Source organism: Watersipora subatra, chromosome 11, assembly GCF_963576615.1.
Source record: "Watersipora subatra chromosome 11, tzWatSuba1.1, whole genome shotgun sequence".
Lineage (NCBI taxonomy): Eukaryota > Metazoa > Bryozoa > Gymnolaemata > Cheilostomatida > Watersiporidae > Watersipora > Watersipora subatra.
In genome coordinates, this window is record NC_088718.1 from 24140328 (window position 1) to 24160734 (window position 20407).

At 32.8% G+C, this 20407-nt stretch overlaps 1 protein-coding gene and 1 long non-coding RNA gene across 2 annotated transcripts; both read left to right on the plus strand.

Annotated features, from left to right (window-relative positions):
- The first annotated feature begins 678 nt into the window (after window positions 1-678).
- Window positions 679-6085, plus strand: LOC137408809 (U3-aranetoxin-Ce1a-like). The gene is made up of 3 exons (XM_068095394.1): window positions 679-766; window positions 2840-2993; window positions 5867-6085. Exons 1-3 carry the CDS (start codon window positions 719-721, stop codon window positions 6049-6051), a joined length of 387 nt encoding a protein of 128 aa, XP_067951495.1. The 5' UTR covers window positions 679-718; the 3' UTR covers window positions 6052-6085.
- A 3287-nt stretch (window positions 6086-9372) lies between these two features.
- LOC137408590 (uncharacterized) lies at window positions 9373-20169 on the plus strand. Its single transcript, XR_010980101.1, has 3 exons — window positions 9373-9463; window positions 11117-11278; window positions 19201-20169. It is a non-coding gene; the product is annotated as an uncharacterized lncRNA (long non-coding RNA).
- The last annotated feature ends 238 nt before the right edge of the window (window positions 20170-20407 follow it).

Consider the following 20407-nt stretch of genomic DNA (forward strand, 5'->3'; position numbering starts at 1 on the left):
ACCGTCATGAGTTCTGTGGCATATACAAAAAGTGCGGCCTATGTATTGTTTTATTATCGTTTTTTTTAAATAAAGCAGATGCAGCCTATATAGCGATGCGGTTAATATTCCGAAAAGTATGGTAATAATTACTACTGATACAACAACAATAATGCATTGCCAAACAAACTCTTTGAAATTTGCAAAACATTAAAAAAAATTACAACAGCTGGGGGCCTGATCAGGCCCGCGGGCCTCCATTTGGGCACTAGCATATGTACGTACATGTACTATATATATATATATATATATATATATATATATATATATATATATATATATATAATATATATATATATATATATAATATATATATATATATATAATATATATATATATATATATATATATATATATATATATATATATATATATATATAATATATGTGTTAATGTCCTTAGTGGCTGTCTTCCTGGCTTCCACCACATTATGTCAATAAAATCAATGGTCTCATTTATGGACTATTAATTTTCTGTCAGCAATGCATTCCCACAGCCTTCCGTTTAAACCAGGCTTAAGATAGTGTATGGCCTATTATGATGTCATCTACGAGCTCAAGCTGTCAGCTCCCACACTGATTATGATGACTCCCCTTATAACTTAGCATGTCTGATCTCTCTGCCACTCCGTCACCTTACTGCCACATTTGTCACCTGTCTCCTGCTGTCACTCTACATTATGAAGTCTCTCGTTCTTATTGGCGTCATGCTGGCATGTACACAAGCTGTGAGTAGCATTTTCAATAAAACATACAGTATGTAATTTAAAATGAACGTTGTTATTCTCAGATTAATATTATATATCCCGCACTATATTATATATAATATATAATATACACATAATTTAAATGCTTTTTTGTTTATTCTATCTTTTTGGTTTTAATATTTTAGAGCAGATGAGTTTTTGGTCCTTAGCATTAAAATAACAGGCAAAAATAATTTTACTGTATGGTTTGGTAATTCATAAATAGTTTACTATCCCATTTAATAATTATATTTATTAATTATATTGCGCACTTCCTATGGAGCAGCACTGAAATGTTTGATTGAATATTTGACAGCTGTGTGAGGAGTCAGATTTGACTACATTCATATGACGACTGCTTCTAATTTTTTTGATCACATCTGAAGTGTCATTGTGAGACACCATAAAATGATAATGTGTATAGTGTGTATATAGTATATAGTATAGTTTAGTGAAATATAGCTCTGGTAGAATGAAACACATTGATAGAATGAGGGTAATAAGACACGCCCTGATTTTAATATTTTCAATAATGAATAACTCATTTGGAAATGCATAAAATAAATGATAAGAGGCCTATGTAATATGGTGACTGGTTGGAGTTGTCTTCTCTAAAATACACTAGAGACTAGACTGTTTTATCTACAATTATGGAAGGTAGAGTACAAAAGTTAATGTGCTTTTGATTGGTTATCAAGCTGGCCAATCACTATGCAGAAAATGGTGTGGTGTACCATTCTGTTCCATCATATAGAGTATTCAATAGCCAAATTGGCAGTGGCAATTTGTTGCTGCAACAAGTTGCAATATTGCAATAAGTTGCAATACTGCAATAAGTTTCAATACTGCAATAAGTTGCCATACTGCAATAAGTTTCAACACTGCAATCAATTGCAATACTGCAATGAGTTGCAACACTGCAATCAATTGCAATACTGCAATAAGTTACAATACTGCAATAAGTTGCAATACTGCAATAAGTTGCCATACTGCAATAAGTTTCAACACTGCAATCAATTGCAATACTGCAATGAGTTTCAACACTGCAATCAATTGCAATACTGCAATAAGTTACAATACTGCAATAAGTTGCAATACTGCAATAAGTTGCAATACTACAATAAGTTGCAATACTGCAATAAGTTGCAATACTGCAATAAGTTTCAACACTGCAATCAATTGCAATACTGCAATAAGCTACAATACTGCAATAAGTTGCAATACTGCAATAAGTTACAGTACTGCAATAAGTTGCAATACTGCAATAAGTTGCAATACTGCAATAAGTTTCAATACTGCAGTAAGTTGCAATACTGCAATAAGTGCAATAATGCAATAAGTTGCCATACTGCAATAAGTTGCAATACTGCAATAAGTTGCCATACTGCAATAAGTTACAATACTGCAATCAATTGCAATATTGAAATAAGTTGCAATACTGTAATAAGTTGCAATATTGCAATAAGTTGCAATACTGCAATAGGTTGCAATATTGCAATAGGTTGCAATACTGCAATAAGTTTCAGTACTGCACTGAGTTACAGTGCTGCAACAAGTTGCAAAACTGCAATAAGTTTCAATACTGCAATAAGTTGCAATATGTTGCAATACTGCAATAAGTTGCAATACTGTAATAAGTTGCCATACTGCAATTAGTTGCAACACTGCAATAAGTTACAATACTGCAATAAGTTACAATACCACATTAAGTTGCAATACTGCAATAAGTTGCAATACTGCAATAAGTTTCAATGCTGCACTGAGTTACAGTAAGTTACAATGTTACAGTAAGTTGACCAGGCTGTAAAAGAGACAATGTTACAATGGAAAGGTTTAATATTCCAATAACAACTAATTCTGCAATTAGTTGTAAAGCTGCAATTAGGAGCACTAACATCTAATGTTCCAGCATTGCTTTCAACTAAAAGAAAAAATGAAAATAGTTGTTTTGCGTTTTCTACAACGGACTATAACAAACTATAAGCATCCAACTATTACAATTAGACTGAGGACTTCTCTACATTAAAGATTAGCCTCTGCTCCATCCTACTTTAGGCCCTGATCAAAGAGTGCAACCCTTCCTCGGACCCAGCAGCAAAAACAGGATGTGATGCAACAGAGTGCTGTATTGATGAGTCAGAATTTTTCAAACTCAGCAAAAGAGACGAAGTTGACATGCTGAGACCCGTGTTCCCTTTTGGCAGACCAGGTAACCTCCATTATATATTCTAGTTTATCTATATACAATATATATTTATCTGTTATATATTGTAATTTATATATATATACAATATATATATATATCCATTATATATTGTAGTTTATATATATACAATATATATATATATATATATCCGTTATATATTGTAGTTTATATATATGCAGTATATATATATCCATTATATATTGTAGTTTATCTATATACAATATATATTTATCTGTTATATATTGTAATTTATATATATATACAATATATATATATATCCGTTATATATTATAGTTTATATATATATACAATATATATATATCCGTTATATATTGTAGTTTGTGTATATACAATATAAACTACAATGTATAACGGATATATATATATACAATATATATATCGCCGTTATATATTGTAGTTTATATATATACAATATATATATATCCGTTATATATTATAGTTTATATATATACAATATATATATATATCCGTTATATATTGTAGTTTATATATATGCAGTATATATATATATCCATTATATATTGTAGTTTATCTATATACAATATATATTTATCTGTTATATATTGTAATTTATATATATATACAATATATATATATCCGTTATATATTATAGTTTATATATATACAATATATATATATATCCGTTATATATTGTAGTTTGTGTATATACAATATAAACTACAATGTATAACGGATATATATATATACAATATATATATCGCCGTTATATATTGTAGTTTATATATATACAATATATATATATCCGTTATATATTATAGTTTATATATATACAATATATATATATATATCCGTTATATATTGTAGTTTATATATATGCAGTATATATATATATATCCATTATATATTGTAGTTTATCTATATACAATATATATCTATCTGTTATATATTGTAATTTATATATATATACAATATATATCCATTATATATTGTAGTTTATATATATACAATATATATATATCCATTATATATTGTAGTTTATATATACAATATATATATATATCCGTTATATATTATAGTTTATATATATATACAATATATATATATCCGTTATATATTGTAGTTTGTGTATATACAATATAAACTACAATATATAACGGATATATATATATATATATACAATATATATATAGCCGTTATATATTGTAGTTTATATATATACAATATATATATATCCGTTATATATTGTAGTTTATATATATGCAGTATATATATATATCCATTATATATTGTAGTTTATATATATACAATATATATATTCGTTATATATTGTAGTTTATATTTACAATATAAATATATATATCCGTTATATATTGTAGTTTATATATATACAATATATATATATCCGTTATATATTGTAGTTTGGCAGACCAGGTAACCTCCGTTATATATTCTAGTTTGTTGATATAGAAACAGTTTACTTAGCTTCTTAGCTGAATGTTGTTAAAAAGCGATGGGGATTGGAGGACGACTTCAAATATTTGAACGTCGTATACACATTCAATTTTTAACTTTGTAGAAGCAAGCTCTAGCAGTGAATTATAGGATTTAAAAGTGCAAATTTTCATGTATAATATTTCCCTTGCAAAAGACACAGAATTATAATGCATAGCCTAGGAGTAACTATAGACTTACTTAGGCTACATGTAGCTGTAACAATTAACGTCATTTGGATAAGGTATTCTCCATTTACAGTAGATGTAAAGTTCTTGCTTCATTAATCGGGAAAAACTCCATATAACGTACACAGGCCAAGGGGAGCAAACTCCCAAAATTCAAGTAGAAAATTAAGAATCTTTTAATAAGCCTTAACAAGATCGTTTGCTCTTTGACTCGGGAGAGAAAACAATGTATAGCGTTCTCTATTATATATACACGTATATAGACACTTTGAGTACTCTGGTAATCTAGTTGGCTGTGAGAGATTGTCAGGTGTGGCGGTAAAGCGCAGAGAATATGTAGCTGCACAATTACTAGATGTTAGAGTGTTGATCTATCAATCTCAATGTAACGAGTTGGAATCTCGTAGAAAGCTATCTTTTATTCTAACCTTGATCTGTGGCAAAGGATACCGGTCACATAGTGTAATGATGTCACGGTTGAATACTGGTTGATCGTTTGTCTAACCATCTGGTCGATCTGACCATTCAACCGGACGATTGGACGGGCCGACGGGCCGATAAGAAGACGAACAGACAGATACTGCTCTTATTATAGTTAAAATTATTGAAAATTTTGGTTTATTTTATTTTAGACATACAAAAATTTTTTTTACATCTTTCTTTTGCACGATAAACCCTGCTGTCTAAAGGTTTATAATACAGGCTTGGTAATACAGGCCTGTGTGCGCTTCCCTTAGCTAGATAATAAACCAAACGGAAGTGATCAGAGAAATGTCGTTGACACAAACCAATAATAGTGCAGTTACTGTGCAGCCATTAAATTAAAGATTTGTCCTGTTTTTTTTGAAGAGCCAAAGAGGTGAGTTTGTAAAGATTTTGAACTGATTAGGTTATTTACACGTATTTTACTCTTCGTATAATATAAAATAACATAAATGCTCATGGAACAGGTTATTTACGTTGCAGGAGAGAATGCTGTATCTTGAATCAGAGCTATTATCGTAGATGTTGAAGTGTTAAAATCATTACAAACATTTGCGTGCACACTGCAGGTACGAACTGCAGGTACGAACTTACGGGCAGTTTTAGCATAACTAGATAGCCTAAGAAATTGCCCATAAGTTCATACCTGCAGCATGCACACAAATTTCTGTAATGATTTATTAGCCTGTGAGTTTTTCTATGGCTGAAAAACTAGGTTTCCTATATTTCAAGGTCGTTGCATCAAATATTGGCAAGAGGGAGAAAACTGCTACTCAATGGCAAGCTGGCAGACGTGTGGCTGTGGAGCGGGTCTCAAATGCCACTACACACCCCACCCAGATGAGTTGAGACGTGCGATACCACCCCAGTTCCGGCCTAAGGGAGTGCACGCTTGTGTCGCAAACACATCTAACTAAGACGATCATGTATTATTTATTGAAATCCCACCAGCAAATATATGAGCATTTCCTGTGGCTAACGTTTCCATTACGTTATTATCTCCAGCTGATGTACTCCTTTTTATTTTTGGGAAGAACATGTGGAGGTACAGCTCCATGTGGAGGTACAACACCATGTGGAAGTACAGCACCAGAGTACATAAAAATATAAACAGGTGCTACATTTATCCAAAGAGAATACAACTGAATCAGTAGTTGTCGAGTTGAGTATCTCGTCAGCACCTCAGCGCACAAGTCAGCACCTCAGCGCACAAGTTTTCCAACATCCGCTGTAAGATCTTTGCAGAAATTAGACTTTATATGCCAAAAGTACCTCAGAACATTACAGTTCAGTAAGTGAAAAGAAAACACTGATGTAAGCAGATGAGGAAATACTAGTGTATGTGAAAATACAACGAATAAATATAACAGTAATGAGAAGTACGCAATCTCATCAATAGTTTAGACCTTAGTGTAAGTTAGAGTGAGTTAGAGTACGTCAGAGTGAGTGGGAGTAAGTTAGAGTAAGTCATGCTGCGTACAATTGCTGATTTCAAGTCATTCACATAATTATATATGACTTGAAACTGAGAAATAAAAATTGTGGTCCGATCACATCCGTACATTTTCATTGTCAACCATTAAACAAAGAAATTTGGTACAGCTAATTGGTGTACATATTTAAAGTTAGGACAAAATGAGAATTAATTTATTATATAATTTATGGCTAAATTCACAACGAGTAACAATGTTGTGAACGAGAATTTTAGTTTTCCATCCAATAGGTCCAGTTTATTCCACACACCACTCTATATACCAGCATTGTCACCCTCTCTACAGCAAAATGTATGCAATGCTATACGCAATGCTATACGCAATGCTATACGCAATGCTATACGCAATGCTATACGCAATGCTATACGCAATGCTATACGCAATGCTATACGCAATGCTATACGCAATGCTATACGCAATGCTATACGCAATGCTATACGCAATGCTATACGCAATGCTATACGCAATGCTATACGCAATGCTATACGCAATGCTATACGCAATGCTATACGCAATGCTATACGCAATGCTATACGCAATGCTATACGCAATGCTATACGCAATGCTATACGCAATGCTATACGCAATGCTATGCGCAATGCTATACGCAATGCTATATACAATGCTATACGCAATGCTATACGCAATGCTATACGCAATGCTATATACAATGCTATACGCAATGCTATATGCAATGCTATACACAATGCTGCGTGCAATGCTGCGCACTACGCTAAACGCTGTGTTGAACGCTGCGTTTAACGCTGCGTTAAACGCTGCATTGTATATAATATCTAATATATATATCTACTGTAAGTATGTGCTAATATATATATCTACTATAAGTATGTGCTAATATACATGTATATAACTACTTTAAGTATGGGCTAATATATACAACGACTGTAAGTATGGGCTAATATATATAACTACTGCATGTGCTAATATATATATAACTACTGTATGTGCTAATATATATAACTACTGTATGTGCTAATATATATAACTACTGTAAGTATGTGCTAATATATATAACTGCTGTAAGTATATGTTTATTTTAACTTACATTTTTATACATATTGATGTGTTCACTTCAGTAGAATTTTTCCTCGTTCAGCGCTAGTTTCAATCTCGACAGTTAGCTCTATGGTAAGTAATAAAAAAAACTGAAAATTTTTGAAACTATAATTTGATGTACTAAATAGAAGACAATACCTTACAACCAAGAATTTCAATGATGTTGTACTTGCACAGTTCAACATGTGGGACTGATGGTTGCTAAACCAACAATGTTGCTCTGTTGTTGATTGTGGTTGATTGTGGTCAAACATCACTGCATTCTTTGTTTTAAAGATTTCTGTATACACCTGATTAAGGAATTAGCAATCTTTGTAATAAATCAACTGGGTATATTTTAAAACCAATAAAATTACTCTACTGTGATGTAATGATGCTGGCAGAGAAACCATTCTGTGTCAGGCAATAAAAATGTGTGGCCCAGTTAGTGTTGGGCCAGTAAGGAGTTATCCGCTTTTACCGATACCGAGTGCTTATCGGTATCCGGAAAACCAATCATTTTCGGTGACAGCTAGTTATCCGCGGTCGGTTTGATATGATCGGTATTTATCCGTGAAAGCCTATCGGTAATTGGTTATCCGGAAAGATTTTTGTATTTTACAGGCTATAGCATTCCCAGCGACGTGTGCGCAGGAGAATCTCCCACACAATGAGCTGCTTATGAAAGAGCTCATTTGACGTCTCACGCACAATCGCTATGTTACTGAATGAGAATGAAAAATAAAAATCACACGTCAATTGATGTTAGCAAAAACGCATCTTTGAGGAACACGCTAATCGAAAAGAGTCGCTCAGCGCTTATTGGCAATCACAACTTTTTCTCAGACATTCTGAAAACATTCGTTGACTTTCTTCATCGAACATTACCATGCTTACCTATAGGTATCTAGTACTATATTACGTCTTACCTTGATAAAATGTAAAACGTAATATACGTTTTATATTTTATCAAATATTAAACGTATACAGTATTGTGTTTGATATTTGATACGTTTGATATATTTATACGTTTTATATTTGATTTATCTCTCACCTGTGTTATATAAAAATGGGCAGTAGGTAAGCTGAAGTTAAACACACCCTGAAAACCAAATACCGAACTACAATACCGACAATACCAAACTTTCTTAGTTGGCAAAGGATACCGAAAATGGTAAATACCGAGGATACCGACACCGGGAAAACCGACAAAAAAGTGCAAGGATATCCTATCCGGCACTAAATTATATACTGGCCCAACACTAGGCCCAGTGGTCTAAGACAAATGACCTGAAAACTAAAGGTTCGGATTTAATTTCGAAAAACTACCACTGGTGGTGACAGTAATGACATCCACCCTTACATTACTTTTTGCAACTGGCCCTATCTCCGGTCATGAGGTTCCCTTAACTCTTATTTTATTGGATAAGAATGCTAAACCAGGCATAGGTTGGCTCACTGCTCCTTGCTCCTACATCGACAGTCATGCTGCAGCCGAGGTAAGCTGCAATATTTGCACAAACACTAAAAAAATAATCATGTTCGAGTATTCCCTACTTGGACAATTTTTTTGCCTTTAAACTTGCAACATAACCAGCTACTGGCAAGTATAGGTGTTTTTATAAGCCAAAGAATTGGCAGGCTCGCCATTGATATGCTGATGCAGCACGTTTTGTGGTCATTGTTTCTGTTAAAAGATAAGTGATCAGTCACTCAAGTGCCTCTCAGTATCTCACCATGAATACCCTCACAATTCAGCTCTGTGTCTTCCTCTGCCTAGGTAAGTATGTCTATGTAAGTATGTCTATGAAAGTATATCTATGTAAGTATGTCTATGTAAGTATGTCTATGTAAGTATGTCTATGTAAATATGTCTATGTAAATTTATCTATGTAAGTATGCCTATGTAAGTATATCTATGTAAGTATGTCTATGTAAGTATATCTAGGTAAGTATGTCTATGTAAGTATGTCTATGTAAGTATATCTATGTAAGTATGTCTATGTAAGTATGTCTATGTAAGTATGTTTATGTAAGTATGTGTATGTAAGTATGTCTACGTAAGTATGTCTATGTAAGTATGTATATGTAAGTATGTCTATGTAAGTATGTCTATGTAAGTATGTCTATGTAAGTATGTCTATGTAAGTATGTCTATGCAAGTATGTCTCTAGGATAGCAACTACCGGTACACAATACTCTCTTTTTCTAAGAAATGTCTGTCTATGAAAATCTAGTGCTTGATTGACCAACAGACCGCTGAGCTGATTTCCGTCAAATGTTCTGGCTAATGAAAAAACTTACCTGATATTTGCACCAACCTTATATGTTGCACTTACCTTATATTGATATTTGCACCTACCTTATATATTACACTTACCTTATGTATCGCACTTAGGCCTACCTTATAGATTGTTCAACTTAATGTAAGCAGCAAAAAGTTATATCTATATTTTTTGTTTTATTATATTATCTGTCATAACAAATATTTCAGTGAAGTTTGATCAACAGACTAAAGAACAGAGCTGTGAAGCATCTTAACATATTACCATGGTAGATACTTACCATAGTAGATACTTACCATGGTAGATACTTACCATAGTAGATACTTACCATGGTAGATACTTACCATGGTAGATACTTAGCTGAGATCATGTGAAGCCAGCAATTATGTTGGCTGCGTGTTTATTTAACGCTACAGTATATGCAAATAATGACCGCATTGAGCTATGCAGAAGCTATACCTGTTATTTACTACATCTAAGTCAGGGGTCAGGAACCTTTTTGATTGAGATAGCCAAAAACCCACATGTTTCAAAATTTAATTCTAGGAGAGCCGTATGTATATTTTGAACATCGAAAACATAAAATTGAAAAGGAAGACCAACAAACTTAATGTTCAAGCACTTTTAGATTATAGGAAAACTGGATTAATTTTGAACAAAAATGTTCAAAGAACAATTTTTTTAGTCATATTTTGGTTTGAAGGGTTTACTTTTTGATCTAAAAATGACTCATGCGGTCTCTGTGCGGCCTGCGCAGAGCGGAGTACAAAAAGCACTAAAAACCCTTTGTTGAGCGTGCCACATCAAAAGGTTGCAAATGAAAACAAATTTCTATTAAATGAACGTTATTTTTTATTTTGTATATTGTTACTGTAATTTCAGCATTATTTATATTATTATGTTAATTAAATTAACAGCAAAATTACGGATTATTTTCCGACTGGTTTATCAAAGAGCCAGATGCAATCATCAATAGAGCCACAAATAGCTCGAGAGCCATAGGTTCCCTACCCCTGATCTAAGTAATCCCAAGTGTATTCTCCTGAATATTCACATTTCAGGTCTAAATTTGTTTACTTTGACTGACCGCTGTTTGTCCATCTCTGCGCTGTTTAAGAAAGGTTGAGGTTTTCTAGAATTATTTGTAGTGAGCCTGGAAGTGAGGCAGGTGCATGGCATATACTGTCATCATTGTTATACAAGGCAATGCCAGGAGAATTTCACAATGAGTGCCGTACCACCTGCTACCAGCAAAGTACTTTGTCGCAGTGGAGTCGACACATGCTTGTTCATATTTATCCGAAACACGTGTAAGTCTAAACACCATTAAACGATACAAACCTATTTCAACATTGCGGCGAATGATGCTATATTTTTCTGTACCTACTTCTGGTCACACTGTTTTTATTAGTTGTGTTTTTATTAGTTGGTTTGAAGGGCTAGACAATACCAAAACAATGAACAACACAAATTCGAAGTTAATACAAGGTAAACTGACAGGCCAGAGCGATTGTGTGCTACAAGGTCAAAAACTGTGATCTGGGATTTCATTGGTCGCTCAAGTTTATGCTGCAGGCAGTTCTTCAACTCGGCTCACTGAACAGGGCAGCATTAAGAAAACTGGACAGCAGCGCACCAATTACTCATGTGAACTGCCTCAAAAAGGTGCTTTCAATAATAATAATAATAATAATAGTTTTATATTTCAACAAACACTCAGTCTAATAGCAATCATGAGCCGTAGAAAACAGATAAGGAACCGATACGGAAGTTTTAAACTATCCGCAGAAACAGCTAAAGCTTTTAGTTTTTGAAGCTCAATTCTAAAAACTAATTGGCTACAAAAAGATAGTTTTCATGAAAAGTTATGATTTATGAATAATTGTTTATTATGCATTACAGACTTAATTACCCCAACTTACGAACGAGATACATTCCAGAAGGGCGTTTGTTAAATGAATCTGTTTGTAAGTTGTCTCAGGTTATAACTTATGCAGACTTATCTCGGACTATAACTTATGCAATTGTCTCAGGCTATAACTTATGCAGTTGTCTTAGACTATAACTTATGCAGTTGTCTCAGGCTATAACTTATGCAATTGTCTCAGGCTATAACTTATGCAGTTGTCTCAGGCTATAACTTATGCAGTTGTCTCAGGCTATAACTTATGCAGTTGTCTCATACTATAACTTATGCAGTTGTCTCAGGCTATAACTTATGCAGTTGTCTCAGACTATAACTTATGCAGTTGTCTCAGACTATAACTTATGCAGTTGTCTCAGGCTATAACTTATGCAGTTGTCTCAGACTATAACTTATGCAGTGGACACGGGCTAAAAGTTTATCATTATTTTTGCGACAGTTTTTTTGAATAGCAAAACGTAAAAGTTTTGCTCTGCTTAAAAAATTGTTAGGACTCATTTAAAACTTTTTTAGTGCTTTGAGTGCAATGAGCTTAAATACAACATTGTTAAGTATAGTTATAAAGGGCTGTAAAGCAGCGCCTGTACACGCAACCTAGCCCGTCTTGACAAACTGTTGTTTTTGCGGAGTTGTCCCCTGTCAAGCGGGCGAGCAACACAACAGCTTGTCACAAAACGTACTGCACCTGATGCATCAGCTGCACTTATAGGGAGTTGTTCTCCTCTATCTATGCGGCTTGGTTGCGATGTTATGTCGGTCGCTCCATTGGTAATCATAACGAATTTCGCGCAAAAATTTATGTAGAGAAAAATAAGATTACAACGTTTAACCAGCGACCAGTCACTGCGGTAAACTTTAGTAGAACTTGAGAACTTAGGCAACAACAGCGACTAAACATGTCGTTATTTGTGCGCTCAGTCAGTTTAATTTCTATTTTTGTATGTCAGTTTTATTTGTTTTTAAAGATTTTATTTTCAATTTATTTTATTCTTAAGTTTTACTAAAGTTTCCAACAAAATTGTAAACAACCAACAGTCTTTGGTTAAACGTTGTAATCTAATTTTTTCTACATAATTTTTTGCTCGAAATCAGTTATGATTACCAATGGAGCGACCGATATAACATCGAAACTAAGCCACATAGACAGAAGAGAACAACTCCCTATAAGTGCAGCTGATGCATCAGGCGCAGTACGTCTTGTGACAAGCTGTTGTGTTGCTTGCCCGCGCGAGGGGGGACAACTTCGCAAAAACAACAGTTTGTCAAGACAGGCTACACGCAACCCCATTCTTATCTACCGTTGTTCTTAACACAAATGTTCATATGTAGGGTAGCGTCTGTATGCTCTTTATTTGCACACAAAAAATAATTTCTAAAAATACCTTTACACTCGATGAAACATGTGGTTGGATTAGCCAAATTGTGCAACCCTAACAACTAAGCTAAAGTATATCTATTTCTTTCAGATGTGCTGGAACATGTGAAACGCAGTCTATCAGTGCATTTGCAAGGTTATATCAACATACAATCAGTTTCGCAATGGCAACAGTCAAAATTTTATCCAAAAACAACAAACTTGACTTTTGTTGGCAAGAAAAACTTCCAGATGACCATAAATAGGATTGTTTATCTGCCAAACATGAATCCTGGCAAGCTCTATAATAAAAACATCATCATTTGAATTGCCAGGCTACAACCTTTCTACCTTCATAGTCCAGTCAAATGGCCGCCTACTCTGAATTGATGAAAATTGGCAAAATGTTAAAGGTTGACTTGCAACAAAATTCCCATTACAGTTATTTGGTATCAAAAGATTCACCATGTCTTACTCTGTTGTGTTGTAGGTGCCAAATATGTGGAAATGTGATTACAAGCTCTTAAAAGCTCAAAAACGAAAAGCCGCCGTAGATTGGAATATCTTTATTTCTATGATGTCGCCATGAAATTTGGTTATTGTCTTGTCACGTGATGTTCTCACGTGAATTGGAAGGCCCATTAAAAGCTCAATATAAAACTTATCGTAGCACTAGTTTATGACAAACACTTCGGGTTTTACCGAAGACCCCATATCAAATATAGATGCTCGCTACTTTATAGTTTTGTTTCAGCCTGGTCTAATCGGCAAGCCGTAATCTGTTCATGTAACCCAATACTTCGCAAATAATTTTTGCAGCACTTTCGATTATCGCAGGTGACCAACAGGCTCATCATGTTTATCAGAGGATGATATGCAATCGTTCAAGCTAAGATTAAAAAATTAAACAGATTTTTATGATAGGTTTTGAGATATCAGTGCTCAAAGTGGCAGCGTTACGATACCGATAACACAGACGCGTAAGAACAATAGACATGGTTTTATTGAATGCGTGAAGTAGATTTGTGAAAATATTTCGACGAGTAAGGTTGCATGAAAGTGTAAACAGAAACCATCTCTCACATCTACGTCACATTTGAGCCATTTTTGAGATAGATTCCAATCTTCGGCGGCTCTTCGTTTTTGAGCTTTTAAGAGCTTGTAATCACATTCCCTCATCTTTGGCACCTACATCACAACAGAGTAAGACATGGTGAATCTTCTGATACCAAATAACTGTAATGTGAATTTTGTTGCAAGTCAACCTTTAAAGGTTACTAGATGGTTACAATGATACAATGATAACGTACTAATAATTGACAGCAATACTGTTGCTGTTTAGCCTTAAAGAATGTTCGATAGTAAATGAAAATATGCAGAAATGACAACTCCCAATTATGGGTCATACAAAAGCGGCTACATGGTTTGCAGCTAATTTTGCTAATATTCAGAGAAGATAGCTCTTAATTAGCTGGGAGTTATCATTTCTGAATAATCAGAGATAATAAATCTTAGTTATTTGGAAGTTATCATGTCTGAATATTCAAAAAAATGTTTCTGAAACTTCAAAATATGTTTTCGGGCTCGATTTTCCCTTTCGACAAGTTAATAAGAACATGAATTCATAAATTAGCTTTTAGACAGTGTTTAAGGATAACTTAATCATGTAAACCATAAAAATTGAGGAATAAATATTATTACATTTGATTATCAGGAAACTGCAGGCTTCTTTGAAGATATTTTTTGATAAACTGGTTTGTAAATTGAGAAGAAAAAAATTGAAAAATGGTTCATTTAATTATGCAAATACATGTAGTTTCTTTTTTTGATAGCATAATACTAAAGAATTTAGTATAGAAATGTACACCAACTATTTATAAAATTTAATGATGTTTTATAATAAAAAAAAAAACTTTTTTTCAACTGTTGACATTTTCACAAATATAAAATAGCGGAATCTCTGCATAATACAAATTATTTTATGTTGAGATGTTGAAGGTACAGCGAAGCTAAAGAAACATGGCGGTTAGATTGCGGTGCCTTATCAGAGTGAAACTTTTAAATACATTAGAACCCTTAAAGCTGTACAGTGACAAGTTTTGATGGCACCTGAAATATATTTCAGGTGCCATCAAAACTTGTCACTGCACAGCTTTAAGGGTAAGCTTTATAGGCACAGAAATTTATCGAAACAAATTTTGTGACTTTAATAACTAATACTTAGAGAGGGGCACTATTTGGCAATCTATTTACTATATCACGGCAATCGTTTTGTGTTTGTCCACCTTATGGAGTACCGTACTTTTCGGATTATTAGCTGCTACTTTTTTCTGATGGTTTGAGCCATGCGGTTTATATAAGGGTGCGGCTGTTCCGTGGTTTCTTTTACACGGCTAGGGCGCATTAACAGGAATCTCCGGTTAGTGCGCCTCTATACATAACCTATTCATAGTTTTCCGTTTTCACACAAAAATTATGTAATAATCATAACTCTATGAATTTCTTTTAGCTTCATGACACGTTATGCTTTTTTGTCCTCGACGTATTAGGGCTAATTTGTTATTGTCGATATCAACAATAGACTCTCTCGATATTAGAATTTGGCAATGAAATTCTATTAACTCTAAGAAACACGATGCCTCTTTTGCGTTTTTGTGAACCTCTATTTTCGGCTTTTCTTAAGGTTCAATTGCTAAATCATCGGAAAGGTTAATACTTTTCACGCGAACAATTATATTATCTCGAGTAGGAATATCCTCTAGAATCTATATTCTCTCACCTTTGATCAGACAAAGACACTACTGTAGTTTATTTTTACATAACATATCATCGTACCAGTATCATCGTATTCAGAGTTTTGATGGATAGCTGTTGGTGGAACAGTAACTTTTTTTATACACACACTTCTAGCAAGAATTGTTATTATCAATTCAACATACTCAGAATTTTTATTTTGTTTTCTCAGTTCATATTAATTGTATCATTACCGAATCATCTCATATTGTAATCGTAGCAAAACAGACTCAATTTAGCTGTTACTTGCTAATTATTTCACTTTTACATTTAAACCCTTTTATAGTCATTTTATTTTTTTAATTTATTTGACCTGCACGAAACATTTTTCTCATGATATGAAGTTTAAAAATTGTTTGACAAAAAGTTTGAAAACCTTTACAGTTGGTTTTAGGTAGAATGGCAAATTTTGTTATATGTTAAATACAAATCAATTTTCTGTTCACAGACTTTTTTATTACCTGGGCAACGCTGGGTTGTGCAACTAGATGTATTAGCTTACAAATCTTTCTTTTTAAACCTAACCAATTAGTTTTTCGTAATTAATTTTACACTTTACAACAAACATTTGTAAGATTTCTGTAAGATTTATCGTGTACGATTGCAAGTATAAGTTATTCTTCACTCTCTTATATTTACATAAATTTACATATTTTGAGAAATATATATAATTTTACATTCTCTCATTACATTTATAAACTTCTTACAACTTTTGAAGTTTATAATATAAGCTTCTTAAAGTTTGTTTCATCGTCATTATTATTTCAACTTGCATTCTTTTAAGCATAAATTGAATATCGTGTTTTAAGTTTAAACATTATTCATTTTCCTATCACTATTATTATCACTTGATTAGTTTCCAATCTTTATTATTAATATTATTCTTTTATTCAACCATTTTTGGCAGAAAATGTTCTAAAAAAATTTCAACTACAAAATACTACCATATTCTGTCATATTTATTAGTATCGTCATATTCAGAGATCTGATGGATAGCTTCTGGTAGAACAGTAACCTTTTTATACCTACACACTTTTATGCAAGAATTGCTATTATCAATTCAACATATCCACGAATTTTATTTTGTTTTCTCAGTGTGTATTTATTGTATCATTACCGTATCATCTTTTATTGTAATTGTTACAAGACCGACTTAATTTAGCTATTACTTGCTAATTATTTTACATTTACATCTAATCCCTTTTACAATTGTTTTATTTTTTTAGTTTATTAGACTGGCAGAAAACATTTTTCTCATGATATGAAGCTTTAAAGTTGTAGATGTTTGACAAAGTTTGAAAACCTTTACAGTTGTTTTAATTTCTCTCTTAATTTATTTCAATTACACAAAAAATTTCTTTCATGATATGTAGTTTGAAAGCTAGAATGGCAAATGTTGTTATATGTTAAATACAAATCAATTTTCTGTCAAAAGACTTTTTATACTACCCGGGCAACGCCGGATAGCACAATTAGTATATTTATAAATCTCAGTGTTTGTTTGTCTGTTGTCTGTCTGTCGTTCATGTGTCCAGTTACAGCAATAAACTTACATGAATGAAACAATCACTTCGCACCACAATTTAACTCGGAACCTCCAGTTCTGCAAACAGGTGTGCTATTCCATTACACTATGCATCCAGCTTCCGATACTATGGAATACTTGTGCCCATACTTATTACACCTGCCAATCTTTAATAGTGATTGGTTAAAATAGCATGCTTCACACTTCAACTAGCACGCTTGACGATTACGGTTGTTTGAGAGATCATGGGGGCAATCTTTCTTCCTAACGGTAGCTTCAGAAGGACGAACACAGCTCTTATTATAGTAAAGTTTACCTCGACTAGCTTAGTTTACTCAAATTCATAGGGTAAACAAAATTGACCGATTAGAAATCAATTTTTTATGCAAAACCCATCTTTATTACCCTTGCAACACCGGACATCCATCTAGTTTTCACACTAGCTTCACATTAGACTGCCTGGGTTTCAGTGAGGATAATAGAAACATGAAAACTTATGAGTACATGCGGGTACCGATAAGTTTTATGGTCGACGGGAGAAGGTTGTTGCTAAGCATGCCATTTGCTGAACGTTTTATTCAGAGGAAACCCTTTATTACTTCCTACTTTATACTCTACTTTATTACATACTACTTTATACTCTACTTTATTACATACTACTTTATACTCTACTTTATTACATACTACTTTATACTTTACTTTATTACATACTACTTTATACTCTACTTTATTACATACTACTTTATACTCTACTTTATTACATACTACTTTATACTCTACTTTATTACATACTACTTTATACTTTACTTTATTACATACTACTTTATACTCTACTTTATTACATACTACTTTATACTATACTTTATTACATACTACTTTATACTTTACTTTATTACATACTACTTTATACTCTACTTTATTACATACTACTTTATACTTTACTTTATTACATACTACTTTATACTTTACTTTATTACATACTACTTTATACTTTACTTTATTACATACTACTTTATACTTTACTTTATTACATACTACTTTATACTCTACTTTATTACATACTACTTTATACTATACTTTATTACATACTACTTTATACTTTACTTTATTACATACTACTTTATACTCTACTTTATTACATACTACTTTATACTTTACTTTATTACATACTACTTTATACTCTACTTTATTACATACTATTTTATACTCTACTTTATTACTTCCTACTTTATACTCTACTTTATTACATACTACTTTATACTCTACTTTATTACATACTACTTTATACTTTACTTTATTACATACTACTTTATACTCTACTTTATTACATACTACTTTATACTTTACTTTATTACATACTACTTTATACTCTACTTTATTACATACTACTTTATACTCTATTACATACTACTTTATACCCACTTTATACTAAACCTGATCATGGCGTTGAGGTATTTTAGACCTCATGTGTTATATGTTGTTTTACATTGCAACAAACTTGTTTTCAACTCCATGTAAAATTGTTGCAGAGTCTCTGAAAAAAGTGAATTTTCGTATATCACTGAACGGCTAAAAGAAATATTCTTTAGTGCTTATCAAACAGTAGTATTGCTAGCTATCACTTTCTATGTTGCAGTGATGAGAACTTGCGGGATTAAGCATGATAAATGGATGACACAAATTCCAAACTGCAATGCTGCCAACGGTGATGTTCAGATGTGCTATTGCAAGGGACAACTGTGCAATAGATATCTAACCTTACCAACTTTGCAAGCCGGTAACGAAACTGACACTTCCACTGACTTTGAGATTACTTCCAACAGCTCTGAAAAAATTTTGGAAAATGTAACCAAATCGCCCAACCTTGTGACAACAACAGGGCTTTGGGACCGAGTGACAAAATTCAAAAGTTCTCTGTCGTCTCCCATAAACCTTGTGCAGACGACAAAAATTGTTAAGTCAAAAGAAAGTAACTGGCTGTTCAAATTACTTACGGCTTTTACGCTCAAATTTCAAGATGGCTTTAAAGCTTTTTATTAATTACGGTTCTTAGTCTAAATAAGTTGCAGAGAGTTATGTGAATAAGATTAAAACACAAATGTATTGAGCCCCAAGCCAAGAACAGAGCTATGAGCAGACAACTTCATACAGATTTAACTTGATTTGAACTAGATAAAGACTTTCTGCTCTTATAAATATTCTTCAACAACCCTGTAGCCATGGATAACTCTCTGTACTCTCTATATACCTCTATGCTTTTACTGTCTGTGGCTTTCAGCTAGTTATTATCAGCATGATCATTAGCATGATTATTAGCAATATTTTAAATGCTATTTGGTTAGAGATTCACCAGTTTTGACTATCCCATCTTTGCTGGTGAAAATGTACGCATCATTTCTATAGTACACAAGAAAATAAACTTGCTTTTGTGTCTAATTCCTTACTTAGTTTACCATGTGTACTACAGCCCCATAGATCAGACAATACATTTTTATAAAAGACAATTATAGTCATTGATTATAATTTTGATTGATAGCATACCTGAGTAACTCCGTTTAATAATGAAGTTTGTGTTCTAAAGCAATATATTCAAAAGTTCACTTCATGTGATAAAACCAGAGTATGTTAAGACTAATATTTTTGTAAGAATATACTATAATTCATTGAAGTCGCTCCTCAGCCTGAAACCTACGCATATGGTTCATACTCCTTCAATAATTTCTACCGAGATAGACCACTAATTCTAGTCAGAAGCACGGATATGAAATATATCTATATACAAGCATATATGTACAAGCTATGAGTCTATACAGTCAGTCTGCATGTTAGAGTCATCCAAGTCA

Excerpts from the sequence above, each read along its gene's own strand:
- LOC137408809 (XM_068095394.1), top strand. The coding sequence starts at position 719 with ATGAAGTCTCTCGTTCTTATTGGCGTCATGCTGGCATGTACACAAGCT. Across the intron at positions 767-2,839 it reads TGCTGGCATGTACACAAGCT|GCCCTGATCAAAGAGTGCAA; the intron begins GTGAGTAGCATT and ends ATCCTACTTTAG. Across the intron at positions 2,994-5,866 it reads GTTCCCTTTTGGCAGACCAG|GTCGTTGCATCAAATATTGG; the intron begins GTAACCTCCATT and ends CTATATTTCAAG.